Genomic DNA, 19,479 nt, shown 5'->3' on the forward strand with positions numbered 1-19,479 from the left:
TTTCAGTTTCATGCATTGGAGAAGGAAATGGCAACCCACTCCAGTGTTCTTGCCTGGAGAATCCCGGGGACGGGGGAGCCTCCAAGTGGTGCTGCTTAATGGCCACAAACACAGCCCCAATCCTTCCTGTATTTTGAGCATTCCAATCACCTGATTCTCTACTCCCTGAAATGGAGAGTGGTTGGTATACATCAGCCCTCTGAGGATGTCTTAGTACTGATGGACATAATCCTACCTCCTTGAGGAAACCAACTTTAGAATCCCTCGGGGAATTGACCTAGGTTTTTGCTAGGCCATGTGCCCAGAACACCTGGGTCAGCTCTCTGCCTTTCGATACACACTAACCTGGTGTCTTACATTCCTGTAACACTTTTTTAAACAAGAAAACAATCTCAATTTTCGATCACTGCCTACTGGTTACTTATTATTCTGTGTACTTTACATGCAGAGTCTCAATCCTTTTAACAAAATAACTTTATAATGTAAGTATTATGCCCATTTGACATATGAAAAAAAAAATCTGAGGCTCAGAAAGTTATAGAAACTGGCCCAAGATTACAAATGGGTGAGTGTCTGGAATGGCCAGGTTTTTCTTTTTTCTTTTCTTTCTTTTTTGTTTAAGCAACACAAATTTATTGACACCAAGGGGTCAGGAGAAGCATGTTTTATCTGAAAGCTCGAAGGAAGGATTCATTCAGGGGTCTCTCCTAGCTTCTGAAAGTTCTTCACTTGTGGCAGCCTAACTCCAGTCTTCACATGGTCTTCTCCTTGTATGTATGTCTGTCTCTTCACAGCGCATTCTTTTTATTAGAAAAACAGTCAAATTGGATTAGAGGTGCGATGGCTAAGTATTTTAAAATCCAGATCTGTCATATTTGAATTGTTCAATGCTTGCTTTTGGAGACTACTGATTCTTGGATAGTATTTCTATTCCCTAATTTAGTGTCCACACTTGATTACAGAGGCCAGGGTACATAATACCATTCCCCCACCCCACCTTCCTTATCTATAAGCACATTTTAATGCATTTCGAAAGCAAAGAGAAGTATTTAAATGGAGGCCCATCTAAAAAGTGTGTCATTTTGTAAGTTCCGCTAAGATTCCTATCTTTTAACATTATGTTAGTAGAGGCTGGAAGTTTGGTCATGAGATATGAGAACAAAAACAGAAAGGTTGAAAGACAGGGAAAAATACTGAGGGGAAAATATTCCTGCAAACTTTATAAAAGAGCATCTAAATGTTCTCCAAAATAAATAATTGGGATATACTCTTTAAGGCAAAACTAAAAACAAAGAGGAAATGTATCTGAAACAGCTAGAAGAATGTGTCCATCAATGAAGAAATAAAGAAAATGTGGTATACATATTCAACAGAATACTATTCAGCCACAAAAGGAAAACTTGCCTTTTGTAACAACACAGAAAGACCTTGAGAGTATTATGCTTAGTGAAAAATTCAGAAAAAGACAAATATCATATGATCTCACTTACATGTACAATCTAAAAGCAAAAATCAAAATCACAAGATGAACATACAGATACAGGGAACAGATTGGTGGTTGCCAGAGATGGCAGTGAGAGGGGGTGAGAAATGGGTGAAAGTGGTCACAAGTACAAACGTCTAGTAATAAGTAAGTCTTGGGGATTTATTATTTATAAGATAAGTCATACAGCATGGTGTTTATAGTAAATAATACCATGTTATTGTTATATATATAGTATATTGAAAAGTTGCCAAGAGGGTAGATCTTACAATTTCTTATCACAGGACAAAAAAAGTTGTAACTATGTGGTGATGGATGTAATTAACGAGACTTATCATGGTAATCATTTTGCAATATATACAAATATTGAATGTCATACACCTGAAGTTAATATGTTATAATAAAAAAAAAGAACATTTGCAGACCATCAACCACATACCTGTAAACTGCTACTTTTCCTGTTCCAAATGCACCCACAATTAAATCTAAAAAAAAAAAAACACAAAATAGAAGCCCAAATTTTACAGAATTGATCAAAACTCATAATTAATTATAAATAGCACAGAGAGCAACCTGACATGCTGATTGCAGAATGAGAGTCATACAAACAAGAACAGCAAATCACAGCTTTCTTAAGGCATTTTGGAAAAAATATAGGAACTTCACTGTAACTCAATATGACACATAAATCAACAGATCTCCAACCCTACTGGACTCAGGAAGGCCAGCCTTCTGGAAATGCTTTAGATACTCGTCATAATGCCATATCCTCCAGACCCAAGGCACACACCTTACATCATAAGGGAAGAAGCGCCTGTGTCTCTATTTCTGATTTGTAAATAAGATCATAGTGATGACCTGAATGGGAAGGAAGTCCAAAAGGGAAGGGATATATGTGTATGTATGTCTGATTGATTTTGCTATACAGTAGAAACTAACTTAAGATTGTAAAGCAACTATACTCCAATGAAAAACTAATTTAGAAAGAAAAAAGGACTTCCCTGGTGGTCCAGTGGCTAAGACTCTGCACTCCCAATGCATGTGGCCTGGGTTCAATCTCTGGTCTGGGAACTAGATCCCACATGCTGCAACTAAATAAATAAATAGAAAAAGGGGGGAGGAAAGCATATGCTAAGTGCCTACTATGTACCAGGCTCATCACACATACCGTTTTATCATCCCCCTATCAGCAACAATCCTAAAAGGCAAGTGTTTTACCAGTGAAGTAGAGCATTTTGGCTGCCATCTTACCTCAGCCTTTTGCTCTTACAAATATGTGGGTGGCGAGTATGGTTTTGGCAGAGTGACTGGTAGTATATGAAATAACTGACATATCATTATAACAGTCTCTCCTTATTAATGGTTTTGCTTCTTTGGTTTCAGTTACCTGTGGTCAACCACAGTCTGAAAATATTAAGTGGAAAACTCCAGAAATAAACAACTCATCATCAAACTTTTAAATTGCACGCTGTTCTGAGCAGCGTGATGAAATCTCACGCCATCCTGCCTGGGATGTGAATGACCTCTTGGTCCAGCATGTCCTATCTGTAGTCGCTTAGTAGCCAACTTGGTGTCTCAGTGCTTCTTCTAGTGACACTTATTTTACTTAATAATGGCGCTAAACTGCGAGAGGAGTGATGCTAGGGACTTCCTTAGTGTTCCAGTGGTTAATACTCCACGCTTCCAATGCAGGGAGTGTGGGTTCAATCCCTGGTCAGGGGAACTAAGATCCTGCATGCTGCAGGGCATGACCAAAAAAAATTAAAAAGGAGTGATGCTAGCAATTAAAATGTGCTAAAGAGAAGCCCTAAGTGATTCCTCTAAGTGAAAAGGTGAGCATTCTCCACTTAGTAAGAAACAAAATCCTACACTAAACCTGCAAAAATCTACAGTAAGAACAAATCTTATATATGTGAAACTGTGAAGAAGGAAAAAAAACTCATGCTAGTTTTGTGGTCACACCACAAGCTGCAAAAGTTAAGAAGTAGGTGAGAAGTAATTAGCTAAGACTGAAAAAACATTGAATTTGTACAATAAGATGTTTTGAGTGAAAGAGACCAGATTCACCCAACTTTTATTATAGTATATAGTTATAATTGTTCTACTGTATTCTTAGTTATTGTTGTTAATCTCTGTACCTAATTAATAAATTCATCTTTATGTATAGGGAAAAAACATAGTATCTAGAGGGTTCAGTACTCTCTGAGGTTTCAGGCATCTACTGAGAGTTCTGGAAATGCCCCCATGGATAAGCAGGGAAATTATAATAATATTAAATAACAACAACAATGCTAATAATCAACAAAACATATTGAACACTTATTCTAGGCCAGGAATCCTTTTAACGAATTTACTTTAACTGATTCCTAGCAAGTTCAAGGAGAAGGCAATGGCACCCCACTCTAGTACTCTTGCTTGGAAAATCCCACGGATGGAGGAGCCTGGTAGGCTGCAGTCCATGGGGTCACTAAGAGTCAGATACAACTGAGCGACTTCACTTTCACTTTGTACTTTCATGCATTGGAGAAGGAAATGGCAACCCACTCCAGTGTTCTTGCCTGGAGAATCCCAGGGGCGGGAGAGCCTGGTGGGCTGATGTCTATGGGGTCGCACAGAGTCGGACACAACTGAAGTGACTTAGCAGCAGCAGCAAGTTAAAGTCTTTATTATTAGCACAATTTTGCAGGAAAGGAATTTGCTTTTTGTTTTTATTTATTTTGTTGCAGTAGAGTTGCTTTACCATGTCGTGTCAGTTTCTGCTGTACAACAAAGTGAATCAACTGTATGTACACATATATCCCCTCTTTTTGGATTCCCTTCCCATTTAAATCAGCACAGAGTATTGAGTAGAATGCCGTGTGCTATACAGTAGGTTCTTACTAGTTTTCTATTTTATACATAGGGTATATACATATCAACCCCAATCTTCCAATCCACTCCTCCCCCCTACATTCCCTGCTTGCTATCCATACGTTTGTTCTCTGCCTCTATGTTTTGGCAGAAGAGGAATTTGAGGCTTAGGGAGGAGGCTTACATATAAATTCACTGATGAGTCGCAAAGAGTCAGACATGACTGAGATAATTTCACTTTCACACACATTCAGAAGAGGTGAAGCTGGGTTACAGCAGGACTGGGCAACAGAGAAGTCTTAGACTCTTTGAGGAGTAATGTTCACAACAATCTCAGTGATTGGCTAATACACAGGCAGAACTCTCCATTTTTCTTAATCTCATGTATGATGCTTATTTTTTCTCAGGAGGTGCAACCAAGCACAAATGAAAATGATCATGGTTATATCTGCAAAGTAAAATTTAGATGCAGAGATGAGAAAATTGGATTGGCAGAATTAACAGCCACAGAAGAAAACTTATAGTAGCTGAAACCATAATTGGTTAATTCCAGTAGAACTGAGGTGAAAATGAAAAGAAAAAAAGATGGGGAAACTTTTTTGGCCATGCCATATGGAAAACCAATCAAGGAATTAAATTGGTTTTATGGAGTTTGTACAGGAAAATGATTTGTAGCCACATGCCCTTGGCATTCACCTTTCCAGACAAAGGAACTGGTCAGACTGCAAGCAACTATGATTCTTCTCTAGGGGCTTCTCTCGGCTGGACCAGGGCATTACCCTCAGCCCATGATGGATGGGGACTGGATGGATAGTTAGGTCCACGAGCTAGCAAGGCTTCTTTCTTAGGGTGACTCTAAGGCATGTGCTTCCTGTCTCCAGACTTCCCCAGTGAGACAAAGCCCTAGTTGCCCACCCAGTCAGGGTCGTGATAATAATCTTTCCTTTTCACATCTCTCTTCCCTACTTCCTTAGCAATGATTTCTGGGGGTTATTCCTCAAATAAACTACTTATTTTCTAATATTTAATGTCTGCTCTTAAAGAACCCAACCAAAGACAATAATTCTTGTGAAAAATGTTTTTTTTTTTTAATAGACTCATATCTTCAGGATTAAAATCAGTCAAAATATCTCTGGTTACATGGAAGAAATGTAAGTGTCCATCAACAGATGAATGGGTAAAGAAGATGGATACACAGAACACACACACAGGACTATTAGTTGGTCATTAAAAAAATGAAATATTGCCATTTGCAGCAACGTGGATGGACAAGTTGATTATACTGAGTGAAGTCAGAGAAAGAGAAATATTATATGATCTTACTGATATCTAAAAAATTATACACATGAATTTATATACAAAACAGAAATAGGCTTACAGACATAGGAAAGAAACATCTTATTATCAAAGGGGAAAGGAAAGGGGGAGGAATAAATTAGTAGTGTGGGATTAACAGAAATACATCATTATACATAAAATAGATAAGAATATACTGTATAGCACAGGGAACCATATTAAACATTTTTAAATGAACTATAAAGGAAAATAATCAGAACATATATATATCCATATAACTGAGTCACTTGGCTGTATAGCTGAAACTAACACAATATTGTAAATCAACTATACTTCAATTTAAAAAGTTGAAAGTTTCTTGTTCTATAGACACAGCATCGGATTCAGATGATAGACTGGACTATCAGGACTGGACTCCAAAGATCCATGGTTTAAAAGATGTGCATGCTAATATTCAAAAGCAGAGACATTACTTTGCCGACTAAGGTCCATCTAGTCAAGGCTATGGTTTTTCCAGTGGTCATGTATGGATGTGAGAGTTGGACTGTGAAGAAGGCTGAGCGCTGAAGAATTGATGCTTTTGAACTGTGGTGTTGGAGAAGACTCTTGAGAGTCCCTTGGACTGCAAGGAGATCCAACCAGTCCATTCTAAAGGAGATCAGTCCTGGGTGTTCATTGGAAGGAGTGATACTAAAGCTGAAACTCCAGTACTTTGGCCACCTCATGTGAAGAGTTGACTTATTGGAAAAGACTTTGATGTTGGGAGGGATTGGGGGCAGGAGGAGAAGGGGACGACAGAGGATGAGATGGCTGGATGGCATCACTGACTCAATGGACATGAATCTGAGTGAACTCCGGGAGTTGGTGATGGACAGGGAGACCTGGCGTGTTGCGATTCATGGGGTTGCAAAGAGTTGGACGCGACTGAGCGACTGAACTGAACTGAGCTGATGCTAATGTTTAATTGGAGAAGGAAATAGCAACCCACTCTGGAGAAGGCAATGGCACCCCACTCTAGTACTCTTGCCTGGAAAATCCCATGGATGGAGGAGCCTGGTAGGCTGCAGTCCATGGGATCGCGAAGAGTCGGACCCGACTGAGCGACTTCACTTTCACTTTTCACTTTCATGCATTGAAGGAAATGGCAACCCACTCCAGTGTTCTTGTCTGGAGAATCTCAGGGACGGGCGAGCCTGGTGGGCTGCCGTCTATGGGGTCGCACAGAGTTGGACACAACTGAAGCGACTTAGCAGCAGTAGCAGCCACCAGTATTCTAGCCTGGAGAATTCTATGGATAGAGGAACCTGGCAGGCTGTTGTTCATGGGATCTCAAATGGTCGGACAAGATTGAGTGACTAAATAACAACAACATTCAACAAGTCAAATGAAGGTCATCTAGTAGGGGTCCCCAACCTCCAGGACCTAATGCCTGATGATCTGAGGTGGAGCTGATGTAATAATAATAATAGAAATAAAGTATACAATAAATATAAGGCCCCTGAACCATCCCCAAGTCATCCCTGCCCCCACTCATGGTATGTGGAAAAAGTTTCCTCCATGAAACCAGTCCCTGGTGCCAGAAAGGTTGGGAACTACTGAAAAGAGCTCCATGTGTGAGATTAAGGAAGACAGTAAGTCAAGGGCTACAACTTGAGTATCTATGACTCATGGAATAAAACACTCTTTTCCAAGGGTTCAAATCTATAAAGTCAGCAAGCAAAGTTTCTAAGTCTACTAGTTTTGAAAACATATCAGAATTTCACCATTTTCAATGATTTTCATGTTTTTTCCTGTTGACATTCGTCTCTCCCTGCACAACAGTGCATTTTTGCTATGTCAGAGGAAAAAGAGCTACTGATTTGAAGAAACAGGGACTCTGTTCTTCCTGTGTAATCTGAACTCCAATATTTAGACAAGTGTAGTACAGGTGGCACTTGGTCTGATCTGCGTCTATTGACACCATGTGAGACAGGAGAGTTCCATTACGAAAACTGATTCCAAGGGATCATGCACTTTGTTTTTGTCTCCAAATAAGGTGAAATGTTTATATCTTGAGATTGGACACTTTATAAATAACAGACAAATTGTAAGCATTGACTCTCTGGAAATTACCAAGAAAAAAGACTATAAGCTCTTCCAGGGCAGGAATCTTTCTTCGGGTTTGCATATCACAAAGATTTTATGGAATGGCAGGGACTGAAATAAAGGAAGAAAGAAAGAATCTTTGCATCCACAGCACCAGGCATAGTGTCAGAAACAGGGCAGGGACTTTATCCTCCTATGAAATGGGAGGAAAAGTAATCATGAGATAATATACTGAAAAAGAGAGAGATGAAGGAAATGGAACAATTATTAAGACAGGCTAATGTCAACTATAATTCTGCTGAATTTTTGCCTGTGCACTTGAAAGTGTTGGGAGACACACACACACACACACACACACACACACACACACTTCAGAGCTTGCATCATGATCAGATTGTCACTATAGAGGAGAAACTGAGAGTCACACTCCTGACCATTAGGGGCAGGAGCGCTTTTTCTTTGGGAACTTTGATTCCTAGGCCTCAGGGTGGGAATTTTCCTGCTCAGGAAAACTCAAGTAACTGGCAAAACAGGCCATGATTTTATTATTTTTTTTCATGAGAATGTGGCCACAGTTATTCAGAGGCTGAGAAAACAGTTATCTACCACTAAAGTATGCTTGTCTTCTGAGACACCACCTTGGTATTGTGCCTGCTGGAAAAGGCCAGAAACGTCTGTGCTCAGGGTCTTAAAATTATCAGATTTCTCTAGGGGAGGAGAATGGATCTGCTCATTTGCGTTTCTAACTAATCTGTTTTTCCAAAATATGTGACTTGTTTTGATAAGTATTATGTCATTTCCAAATATACATATAATATAGATATGTTCCAAATATATATACACAGCTATATGTATGTGTTTATGGATGCATCTATATATGTATATACATACTTGTTTATATATGTGTGAATATATAAATATATATATAGACACCCAATTAAAAATTTTTTTCCCATAATTCTGTCATGCTTAGGAATTTTTTCCTTCCCTTCAGGATTTTTACTGTTTTTTTAAAAAAACTTTTAATTTAGTGGTGTATAGTTGATTTAGTGTTGTGTTAGTTTCAAATGTACAGCAGTGATTCAATTATACATATACCTATTCATTCTTTTTTTAGATTTTTTTCTCACCTAAGTTATCACAAAATATTGAGTAGAGTTCCCTGTGCTATACAGTAGGCGTTTGATGGTTACCTACCTTATATATAGTGGTGTGTATTTGTTAATCCCAAGGAATTTCAGTGATAACCTGATGACAAATTTTGGTGCTAGTGTTTGCATAAGCCAGTAACTGATTATGCAATTAATAACTGGGTCATAACTCAGCGGACTTTTCCCCCTCACTTTGAGACAACAGATCTTATACCTTTATCTAGTGTTTATCGATTTTCCTTTCTTACTGAAACTTCTTAAAAGCATATTCTGAAAACAAACAAACAAAAACCTTTTCCTTTCTTTTTGCAAAGACATTTAGCCTTTTATTCCCCCTTCAAGAAACACTTGGCAACTATAATTGGTTCTTTCCCCTTAATCAAAACTGGTTCTAAAAATGCTAGAGTCCTTTTTTTATCACCTCACACTGCCGGAGAAACATAGTTTATTTTCCTTTTGGTTTTTGATGGAACCAAGTACTTTTAAGGATAAAAGAAGGAGACATTAGCATGAATGCAGGATCAGTTGGCAAGAAAAAATAACCCTAAAAAATGTGAGGTCACAGGAGACATATTACACCTCTATTTTGTATTTTATTTCTCCAAAATTGTTGTTTTTAAACAAGAAAGCAGTAAAGAGCCAAGTCTTTAAAGGGTGCTGGGACTATAGGATCTGATTTCATTAATCTCCAAAGGAAATTTTAGAATTAGAAGAAGTTCAATAGGAAAACATCAATGTTGTTTTGAGTGTGGATTTGAAGTCTGGGCCCAGGTGGGCAGGGGGCAGAAAGAGAGAATGGAAACTTCTGAGATGGGGGACAGAGGGAAGGGGAAGATAACAGGAAGAGTGTGGACAGGATTAGATGAGAAAATCTCCCAGAGGCGTTACATGGAGGGACAACTCCCTGGTCCCCAGAGCATCATCAGTTGCGAGCCACCTTCTCTGCTACTTTCTTTCTTCCTACTTCTAACTCTCCCATCTTCCTAAGAAATAGGCACATTCTGAAATCTCTTGCTCAAAATGCCACCAAACACCTCCTTTAAAACCTTGGAGTTAAAAGACATTTATTATTTCAGAATAATTCTAGATAGTGAGAACTGCCATAAAGAGCTTCCAAATGAATGAGAAACATGGGAATGAAAAACTAGGAGTTGTATGAAAAGTTCCCTTCCAAAGGGAAGGCCCCATGCCTAAACACAACCCCCCCCCCAAATGTAGAAATCACCAAGGAATTTTAAAATTGAAACGTTAAAAAATTCAAGTTCTAAAGGTAAGTGAACGAAATAGTGGTAGATGTTTACAATGAAGCCCCCTGATCAGATGGGAATATTTGTCAATGCTCTCAAGAATGTCGGGCACCTATAAAAAATAAATTTTAATTATTATTAATAACCCTATTTTATGACAGACTCATATATATTAATAATAAAACTATGAGTGTATGTGTTAGTAGCTCAGTCATGTCCTACTCTTTGCAACCCCACAGACTCCAGCCTACAAGGTGCCTCTGTCCATGGATTTCTCCAGGCAAGAATACTAGAGTGTGTTGCCATTCCCTTCTCCAGGGGATCTTCTCAACCCAGGGATTGAACCTGGTCTCCTGCATGGCAGGCAGATTGTTTACCATCTGAGCCATCAGGGAAGCCAATAAAACTATAAATAGTCCAATCAGTCAGTTCAGTTCTGTCGCTCAGTCGCTCAGTCCTGTCTAACTCTTTGCGACCCCATGAATCCCAGCATGCCAGGCCTCCCTGTCCATCACCAACTCCTGGAGTTCACCCACACACATGTGCATCGAGTCGGTGATGCCATCCAGCCATCTCATTCTCTGTTGTCCCCTTCTCCTCCTGCCCTCAATCCCTCCCAGCATCAGAGTCTTTTCCAATGAGTCAACTCTTCGCATGAGGTGGCCAAAGTATTGGAGTTTCAGCCTCAGAATCAGTCCTTCCAATGAATACCCAGGACTGGTCTCCTTTAGGATGGACTGGTTGGATCTCCTTGCAGTCCAAGGAACTCATTAGAGTCTTCTCTAGCACCACAGTTCAAAAGCATCAATTCTTCGGCACTCAGCTTTCTTCACAGTCCAACTCTCACATCCATACATGATCACTGGAAAAACCATAGCCTTGACTAGACAGACCTTACAGCAAAAGTAATTTACATTACAGCAAAGTAATGTCTCTGCTTTTTAATATGCTATCTAGGTTGGTCATAACTTTCCTTCCAAGGAGCAAGCGTCTTTTAATTTCAATAAAAGGTAATAAATAGGCAATTCACATAAAAATAAATAGCTATGACCAATAAATACAGGAAAATATGTTCAACCTCATTTGTCATCAAAGAATTTCAAATGGAAGAAACAATGAGATATCATTTTTTACTTTTGAAGTGTGAAAAGTTTAGTATTAGGCACAATAGAAGAGGATCAGAAACACATGTATCCTCTGTTGGAGGGAATATAAATTGGCACAGTTTTCTTAGAAGGTGCTATGTCAGTTGTGGCTCAGATGGCAAAGAATCTGCCTGCAATGCAAGAGACCTGGGTTCAATCCCTGGGTCAGGAAGATCCCCTGGAGAAGGGAATGGCTACCCATTCCAGTATTCTTGCCTGGATAATCCCATGGACATTGGAGCCTGGTGGGCTATAGTCCATGGGGTCACAAAGAATCAGATACAACTGAGTGATTAACACTATCTATCTGTAACAATGCAAATGTTTGACCCAGAATTTACACCTCTATGAATTTATCCTGAGGATAAACTGGACAATGTGCAGAGACATATCAAAGAAAAGCTAACTTTCTAAACACTTTAATTATATGCATTTCTTTGTTATGACAATCCTGTGAGGTAGATACCATAATTATCCTCATTTTAAAATAGGGAAAATAAAAATAAAATAAAATAAAATAGGGAAAATAAGGTTCAGAAAAGCTAAAGAAAGTAAGTGGCTGGGCCAGGTTTTAAAGAGGCAGTCTGGCTGTTACCTATTTTCATCCCAGTGCTTCCCAGGAACATAGCTACAGGCTACTTTTCTCCCTTAAAAAAAAAAAATCTTAAAATTCAGATGTTTTTACATAAAGTAAATGTCAGCCTTGAAAAGTATTCTAATATGTGGAATCTTAAAATAAAAGGGGGGGGTACCAATGAAACATCTACAAAACAGAAATAAGAGTTAAGATGTAGAAAGCAAACTTGTTTTTTGTTACCAGGGTAAGGGAGGAGTGGGCATGAATTGGGAGATTGAGATTGGCATATACACACCACTTTATATAGATAATTACAAAGAAACTGCTATATAGCCCAGGGAACTCTACTCAATACTCTCCAATGGCCTGTGTGTGTGTACAACTCTGTGTGACCCATGAACTGTAATAGTGGGTTATTGGCCCACTAGGCTCCTCTGTCCATGGAATTCTCCAGGAAAGGATACTGGAGTGGGTAAGCCATTCCATTCTTCAGGGAATCTTTCTGACCCAGGGATCGAACCCGGGTCTTCCCTATGAGAGGGAGGCATGAGAAAAGAATCTTTAAAAAAGGCATATATATATATCTATATATGTATAACTGAATCATTTTGCTGAACACCTGAAACTAATACAACATTGTAAATCAACTATACTCCATAAAATTAAGAAAATATATACTACTCTTAGAGCTTTTATAAATTCATCTGGTCATGAACTACCAACACAACAAAGATACAGAACAACTCTATCATCCCCAAATGTTCCCCTGCATATTGCTGTCAAGCCTGCCCCCACTCCCTTCTTAGCCTCTTGATCCTCTATTCTGCTTTCCAGAATGTTGCATAGATGGAGGTATACAGCAAGTAGCCCTTTTTTCACCTTATATGGCCTTTTATTTTAATTTTTTAAAATTTATTTTATGGAAGTATAACTTACAATGTTATATTAATTTCTACTGTACAGCAAAGTGATTCTTATATGTATGTGTATATACATACACATACATATTCTTCATATTCTTTTTCACTATGGTTTATTACAGGTTATTGAATATAATTCAGGTGCTATACAGTAGGATCTTGTTATTTATTCATTATCTATACAATAATTTACATCTGTTAATCCAACTCCCAATTTACCCCTCGCCAACCTTCTCCCTGACCTTGACAACTAGAAGTCTGTCTGTGTGTCTGTGAGTCTATTTCTGTTTTATAGATAAGTCCATTTGTGTCAGATTTTAGAGTCTACATATAAGTGATATCATATGGTATTTGCCTTTCTGACTTTACTAAGTATCATAATCTCTAGGTCCATTCATGTTGCTGCAAATAGCATTATTTCATTCTTTTTATGGCTGAATAATATTCCAGTGTGTGCGTGTACACAGACATACACAAATACCACATTTTCATTACCCATTCATATGTCAATGGACATTTAGGTTGCTTTCATGTCTTCGCTACTGTAAAAAGTGCTACAGTGAACATAAGGGAGAATGTATCTTTTTGAATTATAGTTTTGTCTGGGTGTATGCCCAGGGGCGGGACTGCTGGATCATATGGCAACTCTATTTTTAGCTTTTTGAGTTTTCCATAGTGGCTGTACCAATAGTTGCAGCCTTTTGGAATTGGCTTCTTTCACTGAGCTTAGTTCATTTGAGATTCATCCACGATCTTGCATGTGTCAGTAATTCATTCATTTTTATTGCTGAGCTGTATTTCACTCGCTCATGGTTTGTTTATCCATCCCTGGCTAAGGAAAATTTGCATCGTTTCCAATTTTTGGAAAGTCACTATAAATATTTGTGTACAGGTTTTTGTACCTATAGGCTGATTTTGATTTGTAAACTGTCTCTGGTTGAATCTCTATAATGTCTTTAAAGTCCTCTTTTAAATGCAGTGTTCAGTTTCAAGTGAAAAATTTCTGAATAGAGGGTAAAAATTTAGGAATTGTAAATTCCAGTTCATTTTGCCACTGGCTTCCTATCGACTTTGGACAAGTTGCTCTTGATTGCTCAAAGTCTGGAGAAGTCTTCAAGGTTCTCCGGACAAGAGAGCCAAGAGCTCAGTAGAATTTGTTGGGGGTCACGTGAGACCACTTTCTCAGCTCTGATATACAATCCAGGGCTGTCTTTTGTCTCTTGAGTCAGCTGGGCTTCTGCATGGTTTGTGTCTCATCTCGCTTCCTTTATGGAACAGTGTTTGGCTTTCTCCCTGGTTCAACCAGACTTGGACATCCCACTGGCCCACCTCTAAGACTCAGCTCCCTGAGCTCATCAGCCATAGACTTCTGGCTCCTGTCTTGGCATTGCTGATGCTCATAGCCCACAGCATCTCCTCCAGACACTCCTCATCACTGTCTTGGCTCCATCTCTGTTAAGCCCCTTCCTGCAGCATTTTAAAGATGAATGAGGGTTGTTAAGTATAGATGTCTACCTGGACCCACCCAGGATCTGCTCACTTTCATACAAGGATGATTTTAAGAGAATTGATGGAATTAAAGATAATGTGTAAAATGATGGGCTTAATGTGTAAAATGATGGGTGGAAACATGGCCATGTTGACTCTTAAAAATTGGCTTATGAGTTTGGCACTGGAAAAGCAGCCCATGTCTGTGGGAAGCAGGCATTTAGATAAGTCTCCTTGAGTTTGGCAAATGTGTTCATCTAAAAATAGACAGTTTTTTTTTCTTGCTTTTTTATTGCAACATGCAAAACATTACTGAGAGGAGGGTTATGAGTAGAGGAAGAAATGTTTGAAAAAAAAATGCGTAATTTTATCCCAGAAAGTAATAATCCTAACAATCTGTCTGAAATGCTTCCAAATGAACTCTGAAGGAAAACATTTATGAGCTGGACTGTGGTATTAGGTTGCAACATTCTAATTTACTGAGAGTTTATTTTCTTTTTTAAAAAATCCCACAAAAATAAAAGTGAACTATCAAATGTTGAGTCTGCCTTACGAAAATCGTTTTCTACATGTTATTAGCATCCTGTGGCTATAAGCATTGCCCTTTCTCCACCACTGATTGATGCTTTGCTAGTTGTGGTCCATGTCACTGGATCAAAGGCATTTCACTTTATCCTGTTGTGGTCACACTTATAATATATGTATTGTCCAGTCAGTCACTAAAACCGTTTTGGATAAAAGTTTATTTCTTTAGGACCATTCTCATTTATAAGTGGCTGCCTATTGGGAATGATTTCACAGTCTCCAAAAGAGTCTGGTATTGATGTTGAAAACTCAGCCTCTGAACACCGGTGCTGATTTGAATCTTGGAGACAGAGTTTTGGGTGAAGTAGAAAAGAATAATTTTATTGCTCTGCCAGACAAAGGGGAACACAGGGACTCATGCCATTCAAAACTGTGTCCCAACCGGGTAGGGGAGGAGTGGCAGGGGGGTGGGATGGTTCAAAGGTGGGGCTGCTGATAAGAATGCAGGTGTGTGCAGGACCTGCATTCCTTTAATCTGGCCTCAGGTGGTCTCCTGAGGAGCTTCCCTGGTTCTAGAGATTATCAAACTGTGACCTTCTCTAAAATTAAGAATGCTTCATGAATTAACACTTTCTAAATGTTGGGAGTTTTAGTTCTGTTGAAGACCTCAAAGATATTGCTGTGTATATCCCTTGAGGTGGAATGAGGACCCTGCCCCAAGGCTGCGCTATTGTTTCTGCCCCAAGGCTGCTCCTCCCTTGTCTCTGGATCCCCTCCCTTCCCTGATCAACAACTGTTTAAACCTGCCCTTTGGAACTCAGGGTAGGTTGTGGAGGGTGAAGTCTATTCCCTACAAACGAGAAACAGGGGGACAAAGAAACGCTTTCATGTCCAGGAGCCCCAGGAGGTCCTGCTGGTTTCACTGTCTCGTTAAGACACTACTCTCATATCCATCCTGACAGAGAAAATCCTATGATTAAAAACAGTGTGGGACTTTAAAAACCTGCTAAATGTTATGAACTGAACTGTATCTCCCCAGCCCCCAAAGTTTGACATTGAAGTCTTAATCTCTAGTACCTTAGAATGTGACTCTATTTAGAGAAAAGGTCCGTCTAGTCAAGGCTATGGTTTTTCCAGTGGTCATGTATGGATGTGAGAGTTGGACTGTGAAGAAAGCTGAGTGCCAAAGAATTGATGCTTTTGAACTGTGGTGTTGGAGAAGACTCTTGAGAGTCCCTTGCACTGCAAGGAGATCCAACCAGTCCATTCTAAAGGAGATCAGTCCTGGGTGTTCTTTGGAAGGAATGATGCTAAAGCTGAAACTCCAGTACTCATTGGAAAAGACTGATGCTGGGAGGGATTGGGGGCAAGAGGAAAAGGGGACGACAGAGGATGAGATGGCTGGATGGCATCACCAACTCGATGGACGTGAGTCTGAGTGAACTCCTGGAGATGGTGATGGACAGGGAGGCCTGGTGTGCTGCGATTCACGGGGTCGCAAAGAGTCGGACACGACTGAGCAACTGAACTGAACCAAACTGAACTGTCTTTAAAGAGGTGAGTTAAAGTGAGGTCATTCGAGTGGACCCTCATTTCATCTGGCTGCTGTCCTGTAAGAAAAGGAAAGTTGGACACAGATACACACAGAGAAATGACAACCTGCAGACACAAAAACAAAATGCTGTCTACAAACCAAAGAAAGAGGCCTCAGGAGAAACCACTCCTGCCCACATCTCAAACTTGGACTGGTAGCCTCCAGAAACTCAAGGAAATACATTTTTGTTGTTTGAGCCACCCAATGTATGGTACTTTGTTATGGCAGCCCAAGAAAACTGATACACTAAGATACAAATGTATAGAGTTGCCAGAGAGGGAGGAGAGGAAGAAAAGAGATGTATAACGGTTCCCTCTACTGAACACCCTCATTCAGCAACTTGTGATTGAACTCTCAGCATGAGCCAAGTCCTGTCCCAGCTGCCAAGGATTCAGCAGTGAGCAAACTGACACATTTTCTGCCCTTTGAGTACTGATAGTCTATCAGTCAGCTCTCCACGGGGGCTTGTTAAAGATGCGGGCCAGCACTCACTGGATCCGAGTCCCTGGGTGCAACCTACTCTCCTCCCCCACCCCACCCCCACACCCATCATTTATATTTGGATGGGAACAAGGATATTAGATCCTTCTCCACTGCCCATTTGAGAAGAGGAAATAGTATCAGCTTCTGCAGCTGATGTAGAGGAGCTGTTAAGGATAGAAAGAAAAGAAACCTGGAGATGAGAGGGGCTGATCACCCCTCAAATGAGCTTCACCTAATCACAATTTAGCCAAAGTGCTGGCCAGGCCCCACGCATTCTGTTGTACACTCAAGCTCTCATGAAACTCTATTAAGGTTGGTAGTTTTTAGGAAAGTGGCTATTACTAGTGTCACCCCAGAAAACTGTGAGCAAAAAATAAAAGATGATGGCCATATACAGAAAGAAGAGTGTGAGGAGCTTCTCTGGTTCTAGAGATTAGAAGAGAAGGCCCTTGCAGCCTGGAAATTGCAGGGCTTGCAGATTGGAAATATTAGAGAGGATTTTGCTGCTGTGTTAGTTATCTTGGAAATCATTCGCCCTCCTCTCATAGGAAGGAAGCTCTAGGAATGTTACCGGAGTCATTGCCTTAAGGCACAGGGCTAGGTCTGGTGCAAAGCATTAGAGCTTCTTTCAGGTCCCTCTCACCTCTCTTTAGTGGGTGAGGTTAAGAAATAACATATATTGACTGTGTAGAGTTCTTTATGGTTTGCAAGTCGTCTTCACAACAATCTTGAGCCATAGGGCATTGCTCTGATGACCCTCCTTTTAAGGCTAGAGAAGCTAAGTTCAGAGATATAAATGTTACATGCAGGGTTACAGAGCTGAAAATGATGGGTGAAGAAATGAGAATATGGGCCCTCTGACTCCCATATGTTATTGGTGCTATTTCTATCAAGCTGGTTCTCTTGGTCTAGAAATCTGGCACTGAAATGCTCAGGGCTTATGGAATTAAGGTCAAGGGTTCTGCTTGCCAAGAATAAGTGCACCATCTTGAGTGGCACCTCCCATAATCCTAGGAGAAGAAGCCCAAGTTTATTTAAAGGATCATCACCATCTTGACTTCCATATCTATTTTTTAAATTTTATTGAAGTATAGCTGATTAACAATGTTGCATTAATTTCTGTTGTTTGGTTGCTAAGTCATGTCAGACTCCTTTGCCACCCCATGGATTGTAGCCCGCCAGGCTCCTCTGTTCATGGGATTTCCCAGGCAAGAATACTGGAGTGGTTGCTATTTCCTTCTCCAGGGGATCTTCCCAACTAAGGGACTGAACCCATGTCTCTTGCATTGGCAGGTGGATTCTTTATCACTGAGCCACCTGGGAAGCCCAAGGAAGTGATTTAGCTAAACAGATACAAACATTCTTTTTTCATATTCTTTCTATTTTGGTTTAATCACAGGATACTGAATGTAGTTCCCTCTGTTGTACACTAAACTGCCTGTTGTTTATCCATCCTATATACAATAGTTCGCATCTGCTAATCCCAAACTCCCAGTCCATCCTTCCCCCATCCCTCTCCCCCTTGGCAACCACAACTCCATTCTCTATCTCTGTGAGTCCGTTTCTGTTTCATAGATAACTTCATTTGTGTCATAGTTTAGATTCCACATATAAGTGATATCATATGGTAATTGTCTTTCTGTCCACATCTATTCTTATTTTACACAAGAATAAGATAGCTCACTGGACTTAGAGTTATAAGATAGTTGCCAGGTAAAGAGATGAGGGAAGAGTTTATATGCCAATGTATGTGGCTATGAGGAAACGGGTTTATTCATTCATTTATTCACGTATTCATTCATTCATTCAACAAACATTTACTAGCTGCCTCCAGTGCCAGCCACGCTTGGGGTACTAGGCTTCCATAACAAGAAAAGTTAAATCCCGGGCTTGCCCTCAACTAATAAAAGGGACAGTCTCAAGGGGCAAAAGAAGCATTTATCAAAAAACCACAAAAAATGTGTCATTTCAATCTGCTGCTGCTGCTGCTAAGTCACTTCAATCATGTCCAACTCTGTGTGACCCCATAGACAGCAGCCCACCAAGCTCCCCCGTCCTGGGATTCTCCAGGCAAGAACACTGGAGTGGGTTGCCATTTCCTTCTCCAATGCATGAAAGTGAAAAGTGAAAGTAAAGTCGCTCAGTCGTGTCTGACCCTCAGCAACCCCATGGACTGCAGCCTACCAGGCTCCTCCATTCATGGGATTTTCCAGGCAGGAGTACTGGAGTCATTTCAATCTGAGAGAAGTGTTTTTAGAGGAAGGACAAGAGTCAGGAGAGGGTTTCTGAGGAAGTGACATTTGAACTGGGTTCCTAAGTGGGAAGTGAACTCCCGGGAAGATATCCAGGATGTGCAAAGATAGAAGGGATGCTTCAGTGAATGACACTAAACTACATTTTTTAAATCATATATTCATAAATTTAAAAATGACTTATGTGAAGAACAGACACTGGAAAGTCAGAAATAAGGAGAGATTCTAACTACAGGAGAACTCACTCCCACTCACCCCACCCCTCTTAAAAAAAAGAGCCATGGCTGGCCACAGAGTTTTTATTAACTAAACACTTAAAACAAAGATCAAGGATACATGATATCCTGCCTTATTAATGGTGCCTTGGGTTTCAGAAAGAAGCC

The 19,479-nt window shown here is 40.0% G+C and overlaps 1 protein-coding gene across 2 annotated transcripts in view; it reads right to left on the minus strand.

The window, feature by feature from the left end:
• Positions 1 to 19,479, minus strand: part of ITGA8 (integrin subunit alpha 8) — a 196,493-nt gene that overhangs the window by 104,379 nt on the left and 72,635 nt on the right. For both annotated transcript variants that reach the window (XM_018057147.1, XM_018057148.1), the window contains exon 14: positions 1,923 to 1,968. In XM_018057147.1, the coding sequence (XP_017912636.1) occupies positions 1,923 to 1,968 (46 nt within the window). The remainder of the gene's footprint in view (positions 1 to 1,922; positions 1,969 to 19,479) is intronic.

Source organism: Capra hircus, chromosome 13 (genome assembly GCF_001704415.2).
Source record: "Capra hircus breed San Clemente chromosome 13, ASM170441v1, whole genome shotgun sequence".
Classification (NCBI taxonomy): domain Eukaryota; kingdom Metazoa; phylum Chordata; class Mammalia; order Artiodactyla; family Bovidae; genus Capra; species Capra hircus.